The 18,170-nt window shown below is 42.3% G+C and overlaps 2 protein-coding genes across 6 annotated transcripts in view; one reads left to right on the top strand and one right to left on the bottom strand.

Annotated features, from left to right (window-relative positions):
* Window positions 1-5,749, top strand: part of GSS (glutathione synthetase) — a 49,953-nt gene extending 44,204 nt beyond the window's left edge. Inside the window, exon 13 of the mRNA XM_067707916.1 lies at window positions 3,991-5,749. Within this exon, the coding sequence (XP_067564017.1) occupies window positions 3,991-4,001 (11 nt within the window). The 3' untranslated portion in view covers window positions 4,002-5,749. The remainder of the gene's footprint in view (window positions 1-3,990) is intronic.
* Window positions 1-18,170, bottom strand: part of ACSS2 (acyl-CoA synthetase short chain family member 2) — a 50,626-nt gene that overhangs the window by 10,646 nt on the left and 21,810 nt on the right. For 4 of the 5 annotated variants that reach the window (XM_067707901.1, XM_067707898.1, XM_067707900.1 and 1 more), the window contains 6 exons: window positions 3,619-3,710; window positions 3,297-3,400; window positions 2,977-3,049; window positions 2,620-2,695; window positions 2,344-2,458; window positions 1,513-1,551 (listed from right to left, as the gene is read on the bottom strand). In XM_067707901.1, the coding sequence (XP_067564002.1) occupies window positions 1,513-1,551; window positions 2,344-2,458; window positions 2,620-2,695; window positions 2,977-3,049; window positions 3,297-3,400; window positions 3,619-3,710 (499 nt within the window). The remainder of the gene's footprint in view (window positions 1-1,512; window positions 1,552-2,343; window positions 2,459-2,619; window positions 2,696-2,976; window positions 3,050-3,296; window positions 3,401-3,618; window positions 3,711-18,170) is intronic. The other variant, XM_067707899.1, reaches the window with a different exon arrangement.

Genomic DNA, 18,170 nt, shown 5'->3' with positions numbered 1-18,170 from the left:
AGGAGCCTGTGACCTGAGGGTCTCTGGTATTAAGAATTATAAGAGTCTATTTCTTTTCTAGATTCCCTTTTAGAAATGCCAGCCTGGGCTTCCCTGGTGGCGCAGTGGTTGAGAGTCCGCCTGCCAATGCAGGGGACACGGGTTCGTGCCCCGGTCCGGGAAGATCCCACATGCCGCAGAGCGGCTGGGCCCGTGAGCCATGGCCGCTGAGCCTGCGCGTCCGGAGCCTGGGCTCCGCAATGGGAGAGGCCACAACACTGAGAGGCCCGCGTACCGCAAAAAAAAAAAAAAAAAAAAAAAAAGAAATGCCAGCCTGTCTGCTATATTAGAAATGATAAAAGCTAACATTTATGGAGTAGTTACTATGTGCCAAACACCTTACCTACATTGACAAAACCCTATCAGGTAGCTACAGTTTTATCCTTATTTTAGAGGCGGGGACACTGAAGCAAGGGAGCCTAAGTAACTTGCCCAAGTTCCCACAATAGCAGGTGACAGAGCCAAGATTTGAACCCAAGTAGTCTGGCTCCAGAGCCTATACTCTAACCACTAAGTTTGTTTCCTTTTTCAAGAGAAAAGTCTTAGGTCCCTGCCTGAATTTTAAGATGAAAGCATTGTCTCCTGGGAATCAGATCTGTCTCCACCATGCTAATGAGAATAGAGAAAAGGGGGATTATATTTACCATTAGCCTAAGAGGTAGATCATAGCAGATTTAGAGTAAGACACCCTAGGAGGATGGTAAAACTCAGAGGAATAGTGGCTCTTATGTTTTGTTTTAGTAAGGGAGGTGGGTTCCTTTAAAGCATATACTCTCATCTCTCCATTACTGATAAGGGAATTGAAGCCCAGAGAGAAGAGCTGACTTATTCAAGGTCATACAGCTAAAACTTGGTCTCTGGACTCCAAGCCCAGTCTCTCTCCTATACTAATTGGCTTTGAGTTCCCACTTAGAGATCTCCCTTCTTAGAACCACCTACAATGTAACTTTTGTTCAATTTAGCATTTAATTATATCAGAGTTTATAAATCCCAAAGTAGTTTATAAATATATTTAGGAAGCTTCTCTGCTGCCCTATGTAAAACTTAGGTTTTCATTTGTAATACACATCTAACTGCCCAACTTGATGGTGAATTCCCAAGGTCAAGGTCTGTACCTCCTCTACCTGTTCCTCCTCCTGTCTCTCCTGGTTCTGCCTCAACTAAGTGCACAGTAAAAACTTTCTGACAAGTTTACTTGGTCCTCTCTCCCACAGTGGTCCTAAGCAGGAGGAGTGAAATGGAATGTCTGTTGCTACCTCTCTGAGATCCATGCTCTACGCCAACTCAGAGAGGTAGCAACAAGCATTTGGTTTCATGACCCTTCAGAGTGACTTAGATAGCAAAGGACCTAGAAGCAGAGAGAAGGGGGTTAGGTCTGGCAGCCACCTCAATGGGGCAAACAGGCAAAGAGCAGATGGACACACAAACAAGCATGTAGGGAAGCAGTGCCCAAGGCAGTGCAGAGGTGGATACCTGGGGCCAGATGCGCTTGGGTTTCTCTTTCAGCTTACCCTGTTAAGAGCCCATGGAAAGGGTGGTGAGCAGAGTCTGAGGATAGGGGAGTGGGAGGGAAGGGTCACTGTGCCCCAAACCTCTGGCTGCCTCTTTTCCCTCAGGCCCCTCTCTCACTGGTCCTCCCAGCCTCCATTTTCCTGATCCTCTACACAGCCCCTATACACTCAGAACCCCTAATGCGGACAGGGGTCTCCAATCTTCCTAGACTAGACTGAAGTCTCTCTAGCCCTAAGACCACTCAGAGCCCCTCAAGTCACAGAGTCTCAGGAACCCTCTGTCCTTCTGGACCCTGGAGCTTTCATCCTTCATGCCCCTTAGACCTGGAGGCCACCATTGGGCTTTTCCATCAGAAGCGTGTATCCAAAGCTAATGAGGGCCATATCTTGAGGGGCAGATCCTGGTCCTTCCATGGTGGGACCACACAGGTAGCCCACCCCAAACCACAGCCCAGCAATCAAGATGACTACAGATAGTCACCCAAGTCAGCCCATTTCTAACCCAAGCCCAAGCCCTGAACATCCCTTGTGCCTATTAGAATACCCCAACGAGCACAGGAGTCTTCCTCACAATCTCTCATGCTAAGTTCCCAAGGTACAAGGGGCTCCCTACCTACATCCAAGATCAAAGTCCCCCAGCTCCCAGTCAGCCCTGCCAGAGGAGCCATTCCTAGGATTGCTCCCAGATCCTCAGCATTATGATGAGGAAACAAAGAAGGACATCGGGAACTTCCTGGGCAGGAAGAGGGAGCCACTTTGAGCCCAGAGGAGGGCATAGAAGTACCAGACTCACCTGCACATCCGGGCATGGCCTCTTAATCGGGGGGGACTGGCTGGGAGAGTCACCTGTGCCCAGTTCTGCCCGCCCCAGGTGCTTGACCACAATGCAGCATCTCACTGGGAAACCCCTGGAGGAAAGAAAAGCCTGAAGTGGTGGGCTGGTTGGCTCCAAAGAGAATTTGGCAAGACCCACCCATGTCCATCTAGGGTAGGAGGGACAAAAGGGACCTGGCACTGGGGAAATGCCTAGTCAACTCAAAGCAGTAGCCAGCAGACCAAACACACTTACTTCTCCCGACACTTCTCCAGGGCCTCGTCAGCCAGCTCCTTCAGGTTCACAAGCTTTTCCCCCCTGTAGAAGGCATCTTTGGGGAGCAACAGACATTCCAAGCCTTAGGAAGGCACCACACTCCTAGCCCTTTATCCCTAGTGAGCACAATGTCCACAGTCCTCCTGGGTAGGCCTCTTGTCTCTGGCTCTTCCAGCTGATTTGAGCTGACAGAGGGTAGGCTGAGGTGGAACCAGGAGACGAAGGGTAGGCTGCCCCTACCCTTTATGCCGAGCAGTCCCAAATACCAACTAGCTGACTGAAGACCAAGACTTTGGGTGTGGGGGGTTTTGGAGAAGGGGTGAGAGAAGTAATCACCTGTAGTGATGAGAAGGCTGCAGCTGGAATCCAGGATCCGTTCACAAAGAGACTCTGAAGAGAAGCCCGCAAACTAGGGAAGGGAAGAAAGACTGAAGGAGAGGGCGACCCAGGGATCGAGTGAACAAGGAAAGGAGTCACTTATAAAACCTTCAGGGTCTCTAAGCCAAGGTCATAGAAGAAACTGGATAACTGATAAGGAAGCTATGACATTCTAAACTCCTTAGTCTGGTTCTTAAGACCCTCCATCATCCAGGCCCAACCTACTTCTCCTGAGCCCTATCCCCCACCAGGCCCCTTTTTCCAGCCCAAATTCCTACCACAATGGAGTGCAGAGCCCCAAGGCGGGCACACGCCAGCATGGCCACCACGAGCTCCGGTATCATGGGCATGTAGATGGCCACTCGGTCGCCCTTGCAAATGCCTGCAGGTAAAGGACACAGACCATGGACCATGGTGGATCCCACCTGCTGCTACGTGCTCCCTCTCATCCAGTTACCCACTGTCACACCCCCGCCCCAGCAGCTGACCTTTTCAGTTCCTCCGTTACCAGATTCCTTCTATTCCTTGTCTACTTCCCCCAAGTCCTCAGATACCCCAAGGCTGGGCTTTCCAGTCCTTTCCCCATATCCCCACACTCACCCTGTTTTCGGAGAACATTGCTGAAATGACACACTTGGACCAGAAGCTCACGGTATGTGATCTGGGTGGTCTCCTCTGGCTCATTGCCCTCCCTGAGATACATCAGAAAGAGCCAGTCATTAGGGAGTATGACCTCTTCCCCAAACAAAAAAATAGGAACAGTCATAAAATCCATTCAGTAACACCAAGGCCTGGGAATGTCCCATGAGGGTGAGCCATCTGCCACCACACCTTGAGCTGACTGGTCAGATACATTGACTTTACAAGGTGTACTTTATTCACAAGCTGTGTGTCACAGGAAAATGCACTGCCATCTCTGAACCTCATTTAATTTGATAAAATGGGATGATGGTTTTCTCTCTTCCATCCTAGGCATGTATTAAGGAGAATTTATATCATGGATGTGATTCTTCCTGAAAGTGATGTCAACACTGCACTGGTGTTACTCAAGTGGGGTCTCCAGATCACTTGTACCCAAGTCACCTAGGGAACTTGTTAAAATGTAGATTCCTGAGCCCAAACTTAGAATCACAATCACAACGTCCAAGAATCTGCTTCTTTACTACAAGCTGGTATAAATAATCAGTAGGTTATATATAAAATAGATAACTAATAAGGACCTACTGTATAGCACAGGGAACTCTACTCAGTACTCTGTAATGGCCTACATGGGAAAAGAATCTAAAAAAGAGTGGATATGTGTATATGTATAACAGATTCACTTTGCTGTACACCTGAAACTAACACAACATTGTAAATCAACTATACTCGAAAAAGAATTTTAAAAAAAAAGAATCAGTAGGTAATTCTGATGCACATTTAAAGTTAAGACTCACTACCCTCTATCAGCTGATTTCTACCTCCTCAGCCTTGCCTCCTACTCCTGTCTAGGCTTCAGCCTGGTTTCTTTCAGTCATTCTTTCATTTATTCATTTGCTTATTCAACTCCTATGTGCTATATATATGTATAGAAATAAGGCACTGATGAACAAAATAAGCAAGATCCCTGACAACATGGAGCTTATATTCCAATGATAGTGCAGGAAATACACAAGTAAAAAATATAACCAAGATAATTTCAGATTATGATAAGCATTATGAAGAATATAAAGAATGACATAATAATGACTGAGAAATAATTTTCAAAAAGACATCTTAAGGAACTTTCAGACTGTATGCAAAGATTTAACTATAAGAATATTCCCCTCAGTATTATTTTTCAATTTTATGATTTTCAAATAAGTAATACATACAAATCGTACTGCATAAAAAGATATGTAATGAGAAGTGTCCCTCCCACCCCTAACCTCCAATCACCCTGCCTCCTGGCAACCATTGTAACTACTATGTTGTGTAACTTTCCAGAAATAGTCAGTATGCAGACAGGGCCACTCCTAGTAAGATGAAGGGTATAGGGCAACTGAACTAGTGAGGAGTAACCAAGAAATCTCTTTGGAAGAAGGCTACACCGTTAGCATCTTTCATAAGGTCCTTGGGATATCGTTGAAGATGGAAATTTTAAAAATGAATTTAAAAAACTGAATTTTAATCCTGTTCAGAAGAGAAATAAGTACTTCACAGTCCCCAACCAAGCATGGAATGGGGATGTGGGAAAAAGCTGCTTCAACGATAGGACAGGCCTATTAGACAAGCATATATACATGCATTTATGTTTATGTATTCTCTTTTTTTCTATACAAATGATGGCATACAATACACACTACTCTGTATCTTGTTTTTTATTAAATATAATACACATCCAATAAACTGCACAAATCTTAAGTATAGAGCTTGATCATCTCGCTTTATTTTGAAATTTAACAATATATCTTGACATTATTTTCCATTAAGACTTACAGTGCTATTTCATTTTCTTTGTCATCTGCATAATGTTCCACTGTTTATGTATGCCATAATTTATATTTAACAAATAAATATTTCAGTGAATATCTTTTTTAATATGTCATTTACTCACTTGAAAATATACCTGTAGGATGAATTAGTAGAACTGAAATCGTTGAGTCAAAGGATATGTACATTTCAAATATTCATAAATATTAGAGGATAGCTACTTTAAGTAAGATGGTGAGGGAAGGCCTCTCTCTTTTTTTTTTTTTTTTTTTTGGCCTTACGCGGGCCTCTCACTGTCGTGGCCTCTCCTGTTGCGGAGCACAGGCTCCGGATGCGCAGGCTCAGCGGCCATGGCTCATGGGCCCAGCCGCTCCGCGGCATGTGGGATCTTCCCAGACAGGGGCACAAACCCGTGTCCCCTGCATCGGCAGGCGGACTCTCAACCACTGCGCCACCAGGGAAGCCCCCAAAGGCCTCTCTCTGGAGAGATGATATTTGAGCTAAGACCCAAGTAATGAAAAGTAGGCAACTATGTAAGGTCTTGGGAAGAGGATCCTGGGCAAAGAGAACATCAAAATTTGGAAAGGCACTGAGGTGGTAAAGAGCTTGGCCTATTCAAAGAACAGAAAGGAAGCCAGTATGGCTGGAGCATAGTGAGCAAGAAGCGGGGTAAGAATCAGAGGTAGGCAGCAGCCCGATCACATAGGGCCTTGTAGGCATGGTAAGAAGTCTGAATTTTATTCTAAGTAGGTTCCGCCTGTCTTCCCTTATACACAAAGTCCCACGTCCACACTCTTAATCATGCCATTGCCCCTGCTCAGAATGCCTTCCCACCTCCTTCAGGCTCCAGCACCACGTAGCCCCCCCATAAAGGTCATTTTTTTCCCTCTTCCTTACTACCCAGGGTACTTATGAAGGAGGTAACTGAAACTCAGAGAGATGTAGTAACTTGGTCCAGGTCACACAATAATAGGTGGCAGAGCCAAGAATAGATCCTCAGGTCTTCTGATTTCAAGTCAGGACTCTTTCTCCTCATGCTGTGAAGGACAGCGACTAGCAGGGAAGCTAGGCCTTTGGAGATTTCACAGAAGATTATCAGCTTCTTTCCAGTTCCTGGCTAGATGAGTTAGTTACTATCCTCTCCTTGGCTTAGCCCTCCTAGGGCTGAGAGGAGACAAGCACAGAGAGCTATCTAAAGTGGGAAGGAACGGGGAGAGAGGAAGCTGGCAAATGGCCCTGAAGGCCAGATGCGAAAAAGCCATCTCCAAAACTGGCTCACTGACGAGTGGCACACCAGAACATCTCTAGTTACAGCTAAATGCCAACATATACAACACACCCATGCAAACCAGCTGACCTGTATGCATTCACATACATAAAATCATATATACTAATATAAAAACACTGTAGGGCTTCCCTGGTGGCGCAGTGGTTGAGAGTCTGCCTGCCGATGCAGGGGACACAGGTTCGTGCCCTGGTCCGGGAAGATCCCACATGCCGCGGAGCGGCTGGGCCCGTGAGCCATGGCCGCTGAGCCTGCACGTCCAGAGCCTGTGCTCCGCAACGGGAGAGGCCACAACAGTGAGAGGCGCGCATACCGCAAAAAAAAAAAGAAAAAAGAAAAAAAGAAAAAAAACACTGTAGAAATACAAGCTGCTCATTTGCACACATAGGCACAAATAGCATAAGCATATGGACCTTGGCAAGTGTATGTATGTACCACATATTTATATACCCACGTATGTGTACAGCTTGCCCCACCAGAAACTCTCTATCACATTATTCTGTTTCATTTTCTTCATGGAACTTTCTATTACTTGAAATTATCTCATGTATTTTATTCACTTGTATATTATCTGCATCTTTCACTGGAATATAAACTCCATGAAAACAAAAACCTTGTCTGTTTTGTTCATTGCTACATCCCTAGCACTTAGAATAGAGCCTGGTACATAGAAGGTGCCCAGGAATATATAAGCACAAACCTATACAAGAACAGCTTACTTGAGCCCACTTCCAGTTACACACACAGAGTGTACATCCCTCTCCCTGGCCCTGGGCTTAAGTTATACATTATTGATATAGGCACCTTACTCCTTCCAGTGTCTTCTTTCTCTGACATACACACCCAGCTAGGGCCCCTGGCTGGTTGGGAGAGGGGAGGGGACAAAGTACTAGTCTCAGCCCTCTAGGATGTTAACAGATTTTTGCTTTGTGACCACCTAGAGGCGTGGAATAGGAAGGGTGGGAGGGAGACGCAAGAGGGAGGGGATATGGGGATATATGTATACATATAGCTGATTCACTTTGTTATACAGCAGAAACTAACACAACATTGTAAAGCAATGATACTCCAATAAAGATGTTAAAAAAATAAAAGAACATCCAATTTAGTCTCCTAACTCCAAAGAAATCCAAAGAGTCCATTTGCTGTGCTCAAGGTCACATTGTACAATAGTTTGTGGCAGATCAGGGACCAGGACTCAGGGTCCAGGCCTCTTTTTTCTACACTAGGAGCTGCAAACTCAAAAATCAATAGAGGGGGCTTCCCTGGTGGTGCAGTGGTTGAGAGTCTGCCGGCCAATGCAAGGGACATGGGTTCGAGTCCTGGTCTGGGAAGATCCCACATGCCGCAGAGCAACTAGTCCCGTGAGCCACAACTACTGAGCCTGCGCGTCTGGAGCCTGTGCTCCGCAACAAGAGAGGCTGCGATAGTGAAAGGCCCGTGCACCGTGATGAAGAGTGGCCCCCACTTGCCGCAACTAGAGAAAGCCCTCGCACAGAAACGAAGACCCCAAACGAAGACCCTAGTCTAAATAAATAAATTAATTAAAAAAAAAGATAGAATTAATATCTAAAATTTCTTGGAAAAAAAAAAAACCAATAGGGTTCAGGGGCTTCCCTGGTGGGGCAGTGGTTAAGAATCCGCCTGCCAATGCAGGGAACATGGGTTTGAGCCCTGGTCCAGGAAGATCCCACATGCCACGGAGCAACTAAGCCTGTGCGCCACAACTACTGAGCCTGCGTTCTAGAGCCTGTGAGCCACAACTACTGAGCCCATGTGCCACAACTACTGAAGCCCACACACCTAGAGCCCGTGCTCCACAACGAGAAGCCACTGCAATGAGAAGCCTGCGCACCGCATCGAAGAGTAGCCCCCGCTCGCCGCAGCTAGAGAAAGCCTGCGTGCAGCAACGAAGACCCAATGCAGCCAAAAATAAATAGATAAGTTAATTTAATTAATTAAAAAAAAAGAAAGTGAAAAGACAACCCACAGAATGGGAGAAATATTTGGAAAAAAAAAAGAACGAAATTTCGCCATTTGTGATAACATGGATGGACCTAGAGGGTATTATGCTAAATGAAGTAAGTCAAACAGAGAAAGACAAATACCATATGATTTCACTTATATGTGGACTCTAAAAACAAAATAAACAAACATAATGAAACAGAAACAGATTCATAGATACGGAGAAAAAACTAAAGGCTGCTGGGGGGTGCTGGGCAGGGGGGAAGGATGGGTGAAACAGGAAAAGGAGCTTAAGAGGTACAAACTTCCAGTTATAAAATAAAAAAGTCTTGGGGATGTAATGTACAGCATAGGGAATATAGTCAATAATACAATAACTTTGTATGGTGACAGATGGTAGCTAGACTTATTGTGGTGATCATTTTTGTAATGTATAAAACTATCGAATCACTATGTTATACACCTGAAACCAATATAATATTGTAAGTAAATTATACTTCAATTAAAAAAAGCCTAGGTGAAATATCAATATGTGTCAAGTGTAGAAAATTATATGTTTGGAATGTTTCATAATTTTAAAATTTGAATCATAAGTAAATAAAACCTTTTAATATATCCAAAAAAGAAAATAGCAGCATATGTGCAATGACACTTAGTTTTGGGGGGCCAATAGGGAGAGGCAGGGACTGGAAAACTGGAGAATACATGCTCTGGCAAGAAGAGGCATCTAGTACTTAAACTTAGTGTCTATTAACTTTGCCCTCTGGGAATAAGGTCTCAATGTTGCCAATTTTTTCAGTTTTTCAAAGAGGCCTGAAACCTGTTTCTAAATTTTTAAGTGTTGACAATTAATTTTTTTTAAATTAATTTTTATTGGAGTATAGTTGCTTTACAATGTTGTGTTAGTTTCTTCAGTACAGCAAAGTGAATCAGTTATACATATACATATATCCCCTCTTTTTTCGATTTCCTTCCCATTTAGGTCACCATAGAGCACTGAGTAGAGTTCCCTGTGCTATACAGCAGGTCCTCGTTAGTTATCTATTTTATGACAATTAATTTTTAAAAGTTTTAAACACTGTAGTCAAACAAAACTATTAATGAGAGATTTAGCTGATGGGCTACAGATTGGGAACACTTGCTGTAGACCCAACTACTTCCCTCTCACCTGGAGGCCATATGGTATGGAATAACTCAAAGTATATAATCTTCTCATATTTTTCTTCCAGGAAAACTTCTGCAACTACCTTACCCTTATACTCTCCAAATTTTACTGTAGTCCACTACTGATTCAAAATATATGTAGAATTAGACTACTTCCCTTCACATCTACTTCTACTATCATAGTCCAAAATCACCATTAGTCAGATCATGTCATTCCTCTGCTCAAAATGCAAGTCCTCACACTGGCCTGCTAGTTCCTACATGGTCTATTCCCTCATTACCTCTTTGTCCTCAAGTACTCCCATTCTCTCTTCCTCTCCCTCTCTCTCTGTTCCAGTCACACAGCCTCCACACTGTTTGGCAAGAACACCAAGCACACTTTGCCTCAGAACTTTTGCCCTCTACTTGAGCATTCTTCCCCCAGATAGCCACATGACTTATTCCCTATTTTTGAGTTATTGCTCAAATGTTGGCTTCTCAGTGAGGCCATCCTTGACCACTCCATATAAAAGGGCACTTCTTGTCCACCCCACAGCCCCAGGTGCTCCAAGGTAACATCTTCCACGAAGTCTTCCCTAGTTTCTCTTTTCCCCCACCTACCTCAAAGCTGAAAGTTCTTTCTTCCTTCCAAGTCCCTTTATCTCACTTTCCTTGTGATCTATTGGTTTACCTTGTATTGCATTTATTGGGGCCTTATCTTTCCCCTTATACCCTGGGTTCTTGGAGGGCAGGGATCATGTCTTCGTTTCTGTCTCCTCTGTGCGCAGTAGGCACAGTAAGTACTTAAGGTTCGTGGTCAAATCATTGAAAAACTTATAATTGATTAATGACAGGGAAGACTAGAGCTCTCCTCTTAATATGAGAAGGATAGTCATTAGATTGGAGATTTTAGTTCCCTAGACTAGCAGAAAAGTAAGGCACAAGATAGGAGGAAAGAGCTGAGGAAAAAAATAGGTGGGGAAAACTGGGTTCTTCACAGAAGCATCAGATGGCAGGATCTAACCTAATGGGTTAGGTCTTCCAGAGGAGAAACATCCTGATGAGAGTAGTCAAACCTGTTATAAGAGGAAGACTGGACTGATCTGTTTAGCCTGGAGGTGAGAAGATACTGAGAGGCATGATAGTAAGTCTCAAATATCTGTATCTCTGTTGCCTCCACCCTAGCAGAAGCCACCTTCATCTCTTGCCTGGATGACCACAATGGCCCCAAACTGGTCTTCCACTTCACTCTTGCCCCCTTCCAATCCATACATAAACCAAAATGACCTATTATAAACACAAACCAGACTACAGCACCTCCTGCTTAAAACCCTTTAGTGGCTTCCACTGCATGTAGAAGAAAATCCAAACTTTACTATGCCTTGTATCTTCTCCAACTCATCTTATGTCATTGTCCCATTCTGCTTAATAGACTCCAAACACATTAGCCTTCTGACCGACAGAACATGCCATGTTCTTTTCCTATCTTCCTTGAACTCTTTGAATGGTTTTCTCTACCTCAAGTTTCAGATCTCAGTTTAACTGTCACTTCCTAGTGAGGCTTTTCCATGACCACCCCAAGTAGCATTAGTCCTTCCTGTTATTCTTCATCACAAAACTGTGTATTTTTTTCGTAGCATTTTTCTCAAGCTGTAATTATTTTATTTACTTATTTACTTTTTTTTTTTTGCTAATTGTCTGTCTCCCCTACTAGACTGTAAGCTTCCTGAAGGCAGAGACCATGTTAGTCTTGTTCACTGCTGAATCCCCCGTACCTTGCAAGGAACCCTGTATATAGCAGATGCTCAATAAATACTTGCTGAATGAATGAATGAACCTGAAGGATAATTATGGGAAAGAAGCAGACTAGCATTTTGTAATTATAAATGGAAGAGCTATGTCAATTGGGAGAGTTCAATATAAGGAAAGCCTTTCTAAATGTCAGAGCTGTCCAGAAGCATAGGAGTGTGCAGGTTGGACCAGGGAGACCCTGACATCTACTTGATCATTCTTGAGGGAGTGGGGTCCTTGGAATTTTCATTTTATAAGCAACCATGTGATTCATGTTCAGTGAAGTTTGAGATGACCTTTAAGGCCCTTTGAACTTTGAGATTCTTTGATTCTGTAAAATTAAGAAATAATGTGTTCTATGATCCATAAAGCACTGCACAAATGTGAAGCACTTAGATATAAGTATACCCTCAAGTCACTTTCCCTTTCACCAAGGGAGCAGGGAGTGGGAGCAACATAACTTGACCAATTAGCAGCTTAATGTTCCCTCTGGGTACTCCTGGATGAACAGGGAAAAAGGCTGGAGGAGGAGGTGGGAGGAGGCAAATACCAAAGACTGAATCCTAAATCACTTAGAATGCCAGAGGAGGATAGGGCTTTTGATGTTCACCACCCTTATTTACAGATGAGAAACCTATTGCACAGATGGGAAGCGATGGCCTCGAGGTTACTTAGCACATTAGTAGCAGCATTATTCTAAAGCAGAGCTATCCAATATGGTAGCCACAAGCCACATATAGCTATTGAACACTTGAAATGTGGTGGAGGAACTGAATTTTAATTTAATTTAATCTATTTTAAATATTAACAGTCACCCGTGGCTAGCTCTAGAGTCTATGTCTCTAGTTCAGGGCATTCTCCTGCTAAATGACATGGCCTCCAAAAGGGCAATGTTGTTTCCAAAACCAGAATTAGCATAAAGAAGAAAATCAAAGTGTAGGAGTCCTGAGAACTGTGGGGTTAAAGTCCACCAAATGTGGATTTTAGTACAGCTATGATCACCCAAGAGAATTGAAAACATACATCCATACAAAACCTTGTTCACAAAGTTCGTAGCAGCATTATTCAAGATATCAAAAAGTGAAAACAATCCAAATATACATCAACTAAAGAATGGATAAATAAAATATGGTATGTCCATACAATGGAGTATTATTCTGCATAAAAAGTAATGAAGTACTGATACATGCTACAACATGGATGAACCTTGACAAGATTATGCTAAGTGAAAGAAGCTAGACACAAAAGACCACATACTGTATGATTCTATTCATGTGAAATGTGCAGAAGAGCGAAAGCCATAGAGACAAAAAGTAGATTAGTGGTTGCCTAGGGCTGAGGCAAGGAAAGTTGGAAGAAAATGAAGAGTGATTGTTAATGAGTATGGGGTTTCTTTTTGCAGTGGTGAAAATGTTCTAAAATTGATTGCGATGATGGTTACACAACTCTTTGAATATGCCAAAAGTCACTGAATTGTACTTTAAATGGGTAAACTATATGCTATGAATTATATCTGAGAAATTTTTGAACTTACTGTGGTTTTGATTAGAACTGCAAAAAGCACACAGATTTGGGAAAAAAAGCAGACATCTATACAAATCTTCCTTTCCTGAAAGATTGAACCTTAGCACTATTAGCATTATTAGCACTTAGCACTATTCATTCACACTGTTCATTCATTCATACTGTCTCTTTCTATTTGCCTAAAGACTTGCTACTTATTTGTTTTATTTTTAACATTATAGTCATATGTATACACCTGTTTCCCTCACTGGATTGTGAGTTCCTTAAAGGCAGGCAGGACATCGTTTTATCTGTTTCCTCCTCAGTGCCTAGCAAACAAAGTTTGACACGCAGTGGGCACTTAATACATAATTGTGAAATGAATGGATAAAAATATGAACAAATAAACTCTGCTCACATGATCAGCCAGATCTAGGCTGATCAGAGTGAGAAAACATGGAAGGAAAGAGGGGATAACAGAGGATACAAATGAAGAAGACAGATGCTAAACAGGCAGCGGGAAACAGACACAGAGGAAAAATATTTAAAACTTAATGGAATGGGATTTGGAAACATATCAAGAAGAGTTTCTTGAGCCCCTACAGTGGGCTCAGTTCTGGACTCTATGCCATGGAAGAGACTGGAAGAAGCCCTTGGATGTGCAGTTCAGGTTGTGAGACACATGCTTCGCAGTTTGAGCTATAATTACACCCTGTTCTCCTGCCAGCTATTTTCAGGCTTTGCTCCAGAGACCTTGTGCCTGTTCCCCCTGCCCAAAGTGGCTTTGGTGACAGTTGGACTCCACATGTCTTCTCTGTTGAGAAGGCAGACCTGGGCCAGTATAGAAGTTAACCCTTTTCCCACTGCCTACATGCCTGCTTACAGGAGGGAAATCATACACATTCATTCCTACCATCCAGTTGTTCCTGGATGGAACAACTATGCTAGCCTTCCTCAAAACAAGTGAATGAGGGCAGCTCTCTTAGCTCCTTTATTATCACAGCATTTGGAATGCTGCCTTAAACAGGAATATGCCTGGGTTAGAAAAAGAAAGTGGGAAGAACAGCCAGGAACAACATACTACATGTACATCAAGTCTCTCAAGTATAACAGACACATGCAAAAATATTCACTTCAATGGTTCTTTGTTATTTAGGTAGATATCATAGTTTAAATCAGTAGTTTTCAAGCTAGAGTACTCTATTCCTGTATGTACCTGAGCAGGAAAAGTTTTAAGAGAATAAGTGTCCAGAGACTCAATTTTCATATGTAATCTTTCCTAACATTGATCTAAGTTGGCTCTCCTTTCCCACTTTCTTTCTCCCACTTTATAAAACAATGCCATCTCTCTCTCTTATCCCAAACCTTATTATGCCAATACAATGCTGAGGTTAAAAAAAACCCTCCAGAGTGCCAAACAAAGGGGCAGTTTGAAAATGCATAACTTCAGAGGGAGAGCCCCAAGAAAGCAAATCAGAGAGCTTCCATAAGAAATCAATATTGAAAGGAGTAACATCTTAATTGACAAACTCATGGCAAGTCTACTTGCCTTATTTCTCCTAGAATTATAATTCAGAAGTTAAATAGTTATCACAGGTCATATATTAGCATAACTGCTTTAACTGAAAAAGAAGTTAGGCATTTTCTAACAAAGTAAATCTGATTTGGCTATGTTGACAGTGAGAACTGGCTGTTCAAATTAGGTAATATGATAAACATTTTCTGTAAATTATATGAGCTAAATTTGCAGTTTCAAGATTTTGAAAAAGATATATAAAATATATATATGTATACAATAAAAAACACATTGGAAATTAAATTCTTTGCAATTATTTAATATTACAATAAAATGTTTAAATGTGAACTTTAAAATGTGTGAAGAGCTACATAATTTTTCAAAATTCTTTTAGGCATTAGATTACTAATCTAACTAATTATTTTTCAAAGACACCCTGCCACTGCCCACCACATCAGAAACATCTGAGGAGGTTTTAAAAATACAAGTCAGAAGTCTTACCCTCTGAAAATTCTGATTCAATAGGCTGGGTGGGGTCCAGGGATCTCGATTATTAACAAGATCCTCAGGTAATTATTTGGAGTCACCAGACCTAGATTATTGTTTACCCCTAATTCAATGTATGAATTTGCACAAAATTTCCCCTCTTTTCTGAGCCTCTGTTTTCTTCTCTGTAAAGTATGAGATGGGAGGAAGGAGTCAAGAAGAGGGGGATAATCACTAATGTATCTTAGACTCCTTGATTATCATTTCTTCCTTTCAGAGGCAGGAGAATGGGTCTTAAAAATCAGTTTCAGAGAAATGAGATTATACTTGGGAAAAAAAAAAAGAACAAACTTAGCTGAGGTAGATAACAAATAAATTAAAATAATGAAACCTGTATGCCTGCCTCGCTGGTTTTTGTGTACATCAAATAAGAATCCAGCTAATTCATTACACGAGTACAGTTCCCTCACCTGATCTTCACAGCTACTTTTGCAGTAGGTAGAACATGTATTATTATCCCTGTTTTAAAGATACAAGAAATCCAGAGGACACGGATTGCCAAGGCCACACAAGGAGAATTCAGGAGAAATCTGTAACTAGGTTCCAGGTTTCTGACTTCCAGGCTAGTGTTTGTTCCACTATACCAATTTGGATTATACCTAAATGAACATGGAGAAGCCTCTCTCCTAAGAATCTCCAGGAGTACTGTAAAGAAGCTGAGAAGACTCCCATCCACTTTGAGCTTTAGCCTATGGTCAAGACCATACCCACCAAGACCTCTTCAGTATTCTGAAGATTTTGAAAGATCCAAAACCTCAGGCAAGGGAACCCACATATGTCTATATTCACAATCCTTGGCAATCAATGCTCAAGTGTCACAGGAGCACTTGTACACCCATTTGCTCCTAGAGACATGTCCCCACTCCCCCTGGAAATAAGGAAAAACACATTATCCCCAACATTTCCTTCCTAAATAAAATTCTGGCTCACAAGTAAAAATCTTGCCCCCATCAGGTTGTGAGCTCCGTGAGGACAAGGACCAGATTTCTCATGCTTATTGCTACATTCTTTGTACTTTGTACAGTGCCTGACAAATTTCTATAAATATCTACAAAATTAGTTTTTTTTAAACCTGCTGTTAGAAGCTAATGGATTGTCCATGGAGCATGACTATCCATAAGTTGAACCCTTACCTGACCATAAGTTGCATTTACCTGGCATATATGAAAATTAACTCAAAATGGATCAAGGACCTAAATGTAAGACCTAAAACAATAAAAGTCAAAGGAAAAAAGAATCTAACAACAACAACAACAACTCTGCTGCTAGAAGCTAATGGATTGTCTGTGGAGCACAGCTGTCCATACAAAAAAATTAGGTTTCTGTCAGTTTGGATGTCATATAAGACAAAACAGAAACAGACTCACACATGCAGAGAACAAACTAGTGTTACCTTGGGGGGAAAGGGGTGAGGAGAGGAGCAAAATATGTGAAGGGGATTAAGAGGTACAAACTACTAGATATAAAATAAATAAGGTACAAGGATGTAATGTTCAGCACAGGGAATACAGTCAATATTTTAATAACTTTATTTGGAGTATAATCCATAAAAATATCAAAATACAATATTGTAGTTTGAACACTTGAAACTAATATAAGTCAACTACGCCTCAATAATAATAAGAAGAATAAAAAAGATAAGATAGTAATCCTCAAGAGTAGCTGAAACTAAAGTTCAACAAAAGGCCTGTCTGACTGCTCATTTGGATAGATTTCCATGTATTAAAATATGGTCAGGGCGGGCTTCCCTGGTGGCGCAGTGGTTGAGAGTCCGCCTGCCGATGCAGGGGACACGGGTTCGTGCCCCGGTCCAGGAAGATCCCGCGTGCGGCAGAGCGGCTGGGCCCGTGAGCCATGGCAGCTGAGCCTGCGCGTCCGGAGCCTGTGCTCCGCAACGGGAGAGGCCACAACAGTGAGAGGCCCGAGTACCACAAAAAAAAAAAAAAAAAAAAAAAAACATGGTCAAAAAAGAAACAAACACTGGTTTCAAAAATAAGCCTCTCATCAAAAATCAGTAAGAGGACTTCCCTGGTGGCGCAGTGGTTAAGAATCCGCCTGCCAATGCAGGGGAAATGGGTTCAAGCCCTGGTCCAGGAAGATCCCACATGCCGCGGAGCAACTAAGCCCATGAGCCACAACTACTGAGCCTGTGTGCCACAACTACTGAAGCCCGTGTGCCTAGAGCCCGTGCTCCGCAACGAGAAGCAACCACAATGAGAAGTCCCCGCACCGCAATGAAGAGCAGCCCTGCTCGCCGCAACTAGAGAAAGCCCGCGTGCAGCAACAAAGACCCAAAACATCCAAAAGTAAAAATTAATTAATTAAAAAAATACAAAGTATACAATTCAATTTAAAAAATCAATCAGAAATGCATGTGTTGATATGCTACAGAAACGTTTCCTGCAAGGACAACTCTATGTTATGTATTCCAGAGCAAATAAATAAATAAGGATTCTCCAGTAAAACCATAAGGCTTTTAATAAATAGATCAGACCTTAGAACCCTAGATGAGAGCTATTCTCAAAGCCTTACATCCCAGCTAAAGCTCTCTCATTCCTGGGCAAGAATGCTACAATGACAGGGAAACAAATAGGGAAACAAATAGACAGGGAAAGAGCTCTGGATTAGGAGTCAGGAAAACTAGATTTATAAGTCAAGCTTCACTACCTTTCACAGTGTGAGAGCTTTTGCAAATTACTTCACTTCTCTGGGTCTCAGTTGCCTCAACTGTAAATGAGTGGAATATTTCATTAAATGTGCTTTCCAAGTCTGGATTTTATTATTCATTCTGCCTGAGAGCAAGAAAGAGAGTCGGAAAGGGAGAATCGGGGAAAAGCTTCACAAAGAAGATAGCATTTCAAATGGTTCTTAAAGAATAAGCAAGGTTTAGATTGGCCCAGAAAAGGAACAGACCAATTCAGGAAGAAAGGAACAAGGGTGGCTTAGATGCAG

Source organism: Pseudorca crassidens, chromosome 15 (assembly GCF_039906515.1).
Source record: "Pseudorca crassidens isolate mPseCra1 chromosome 15, mPseCra1.hap1, whole genome shotgun sequence".
Lineage (NCBI taxonomy): Eukaryota > Metazoa > Chordata > Mammalia > Artiodactyla > Delphinidae > Pseudorca > Pseudorca crassidens.
Note: the sequence above shows the minus strand (reverse complement) of the source record. Positions and strands in the feature narration are given on the sequence as shown.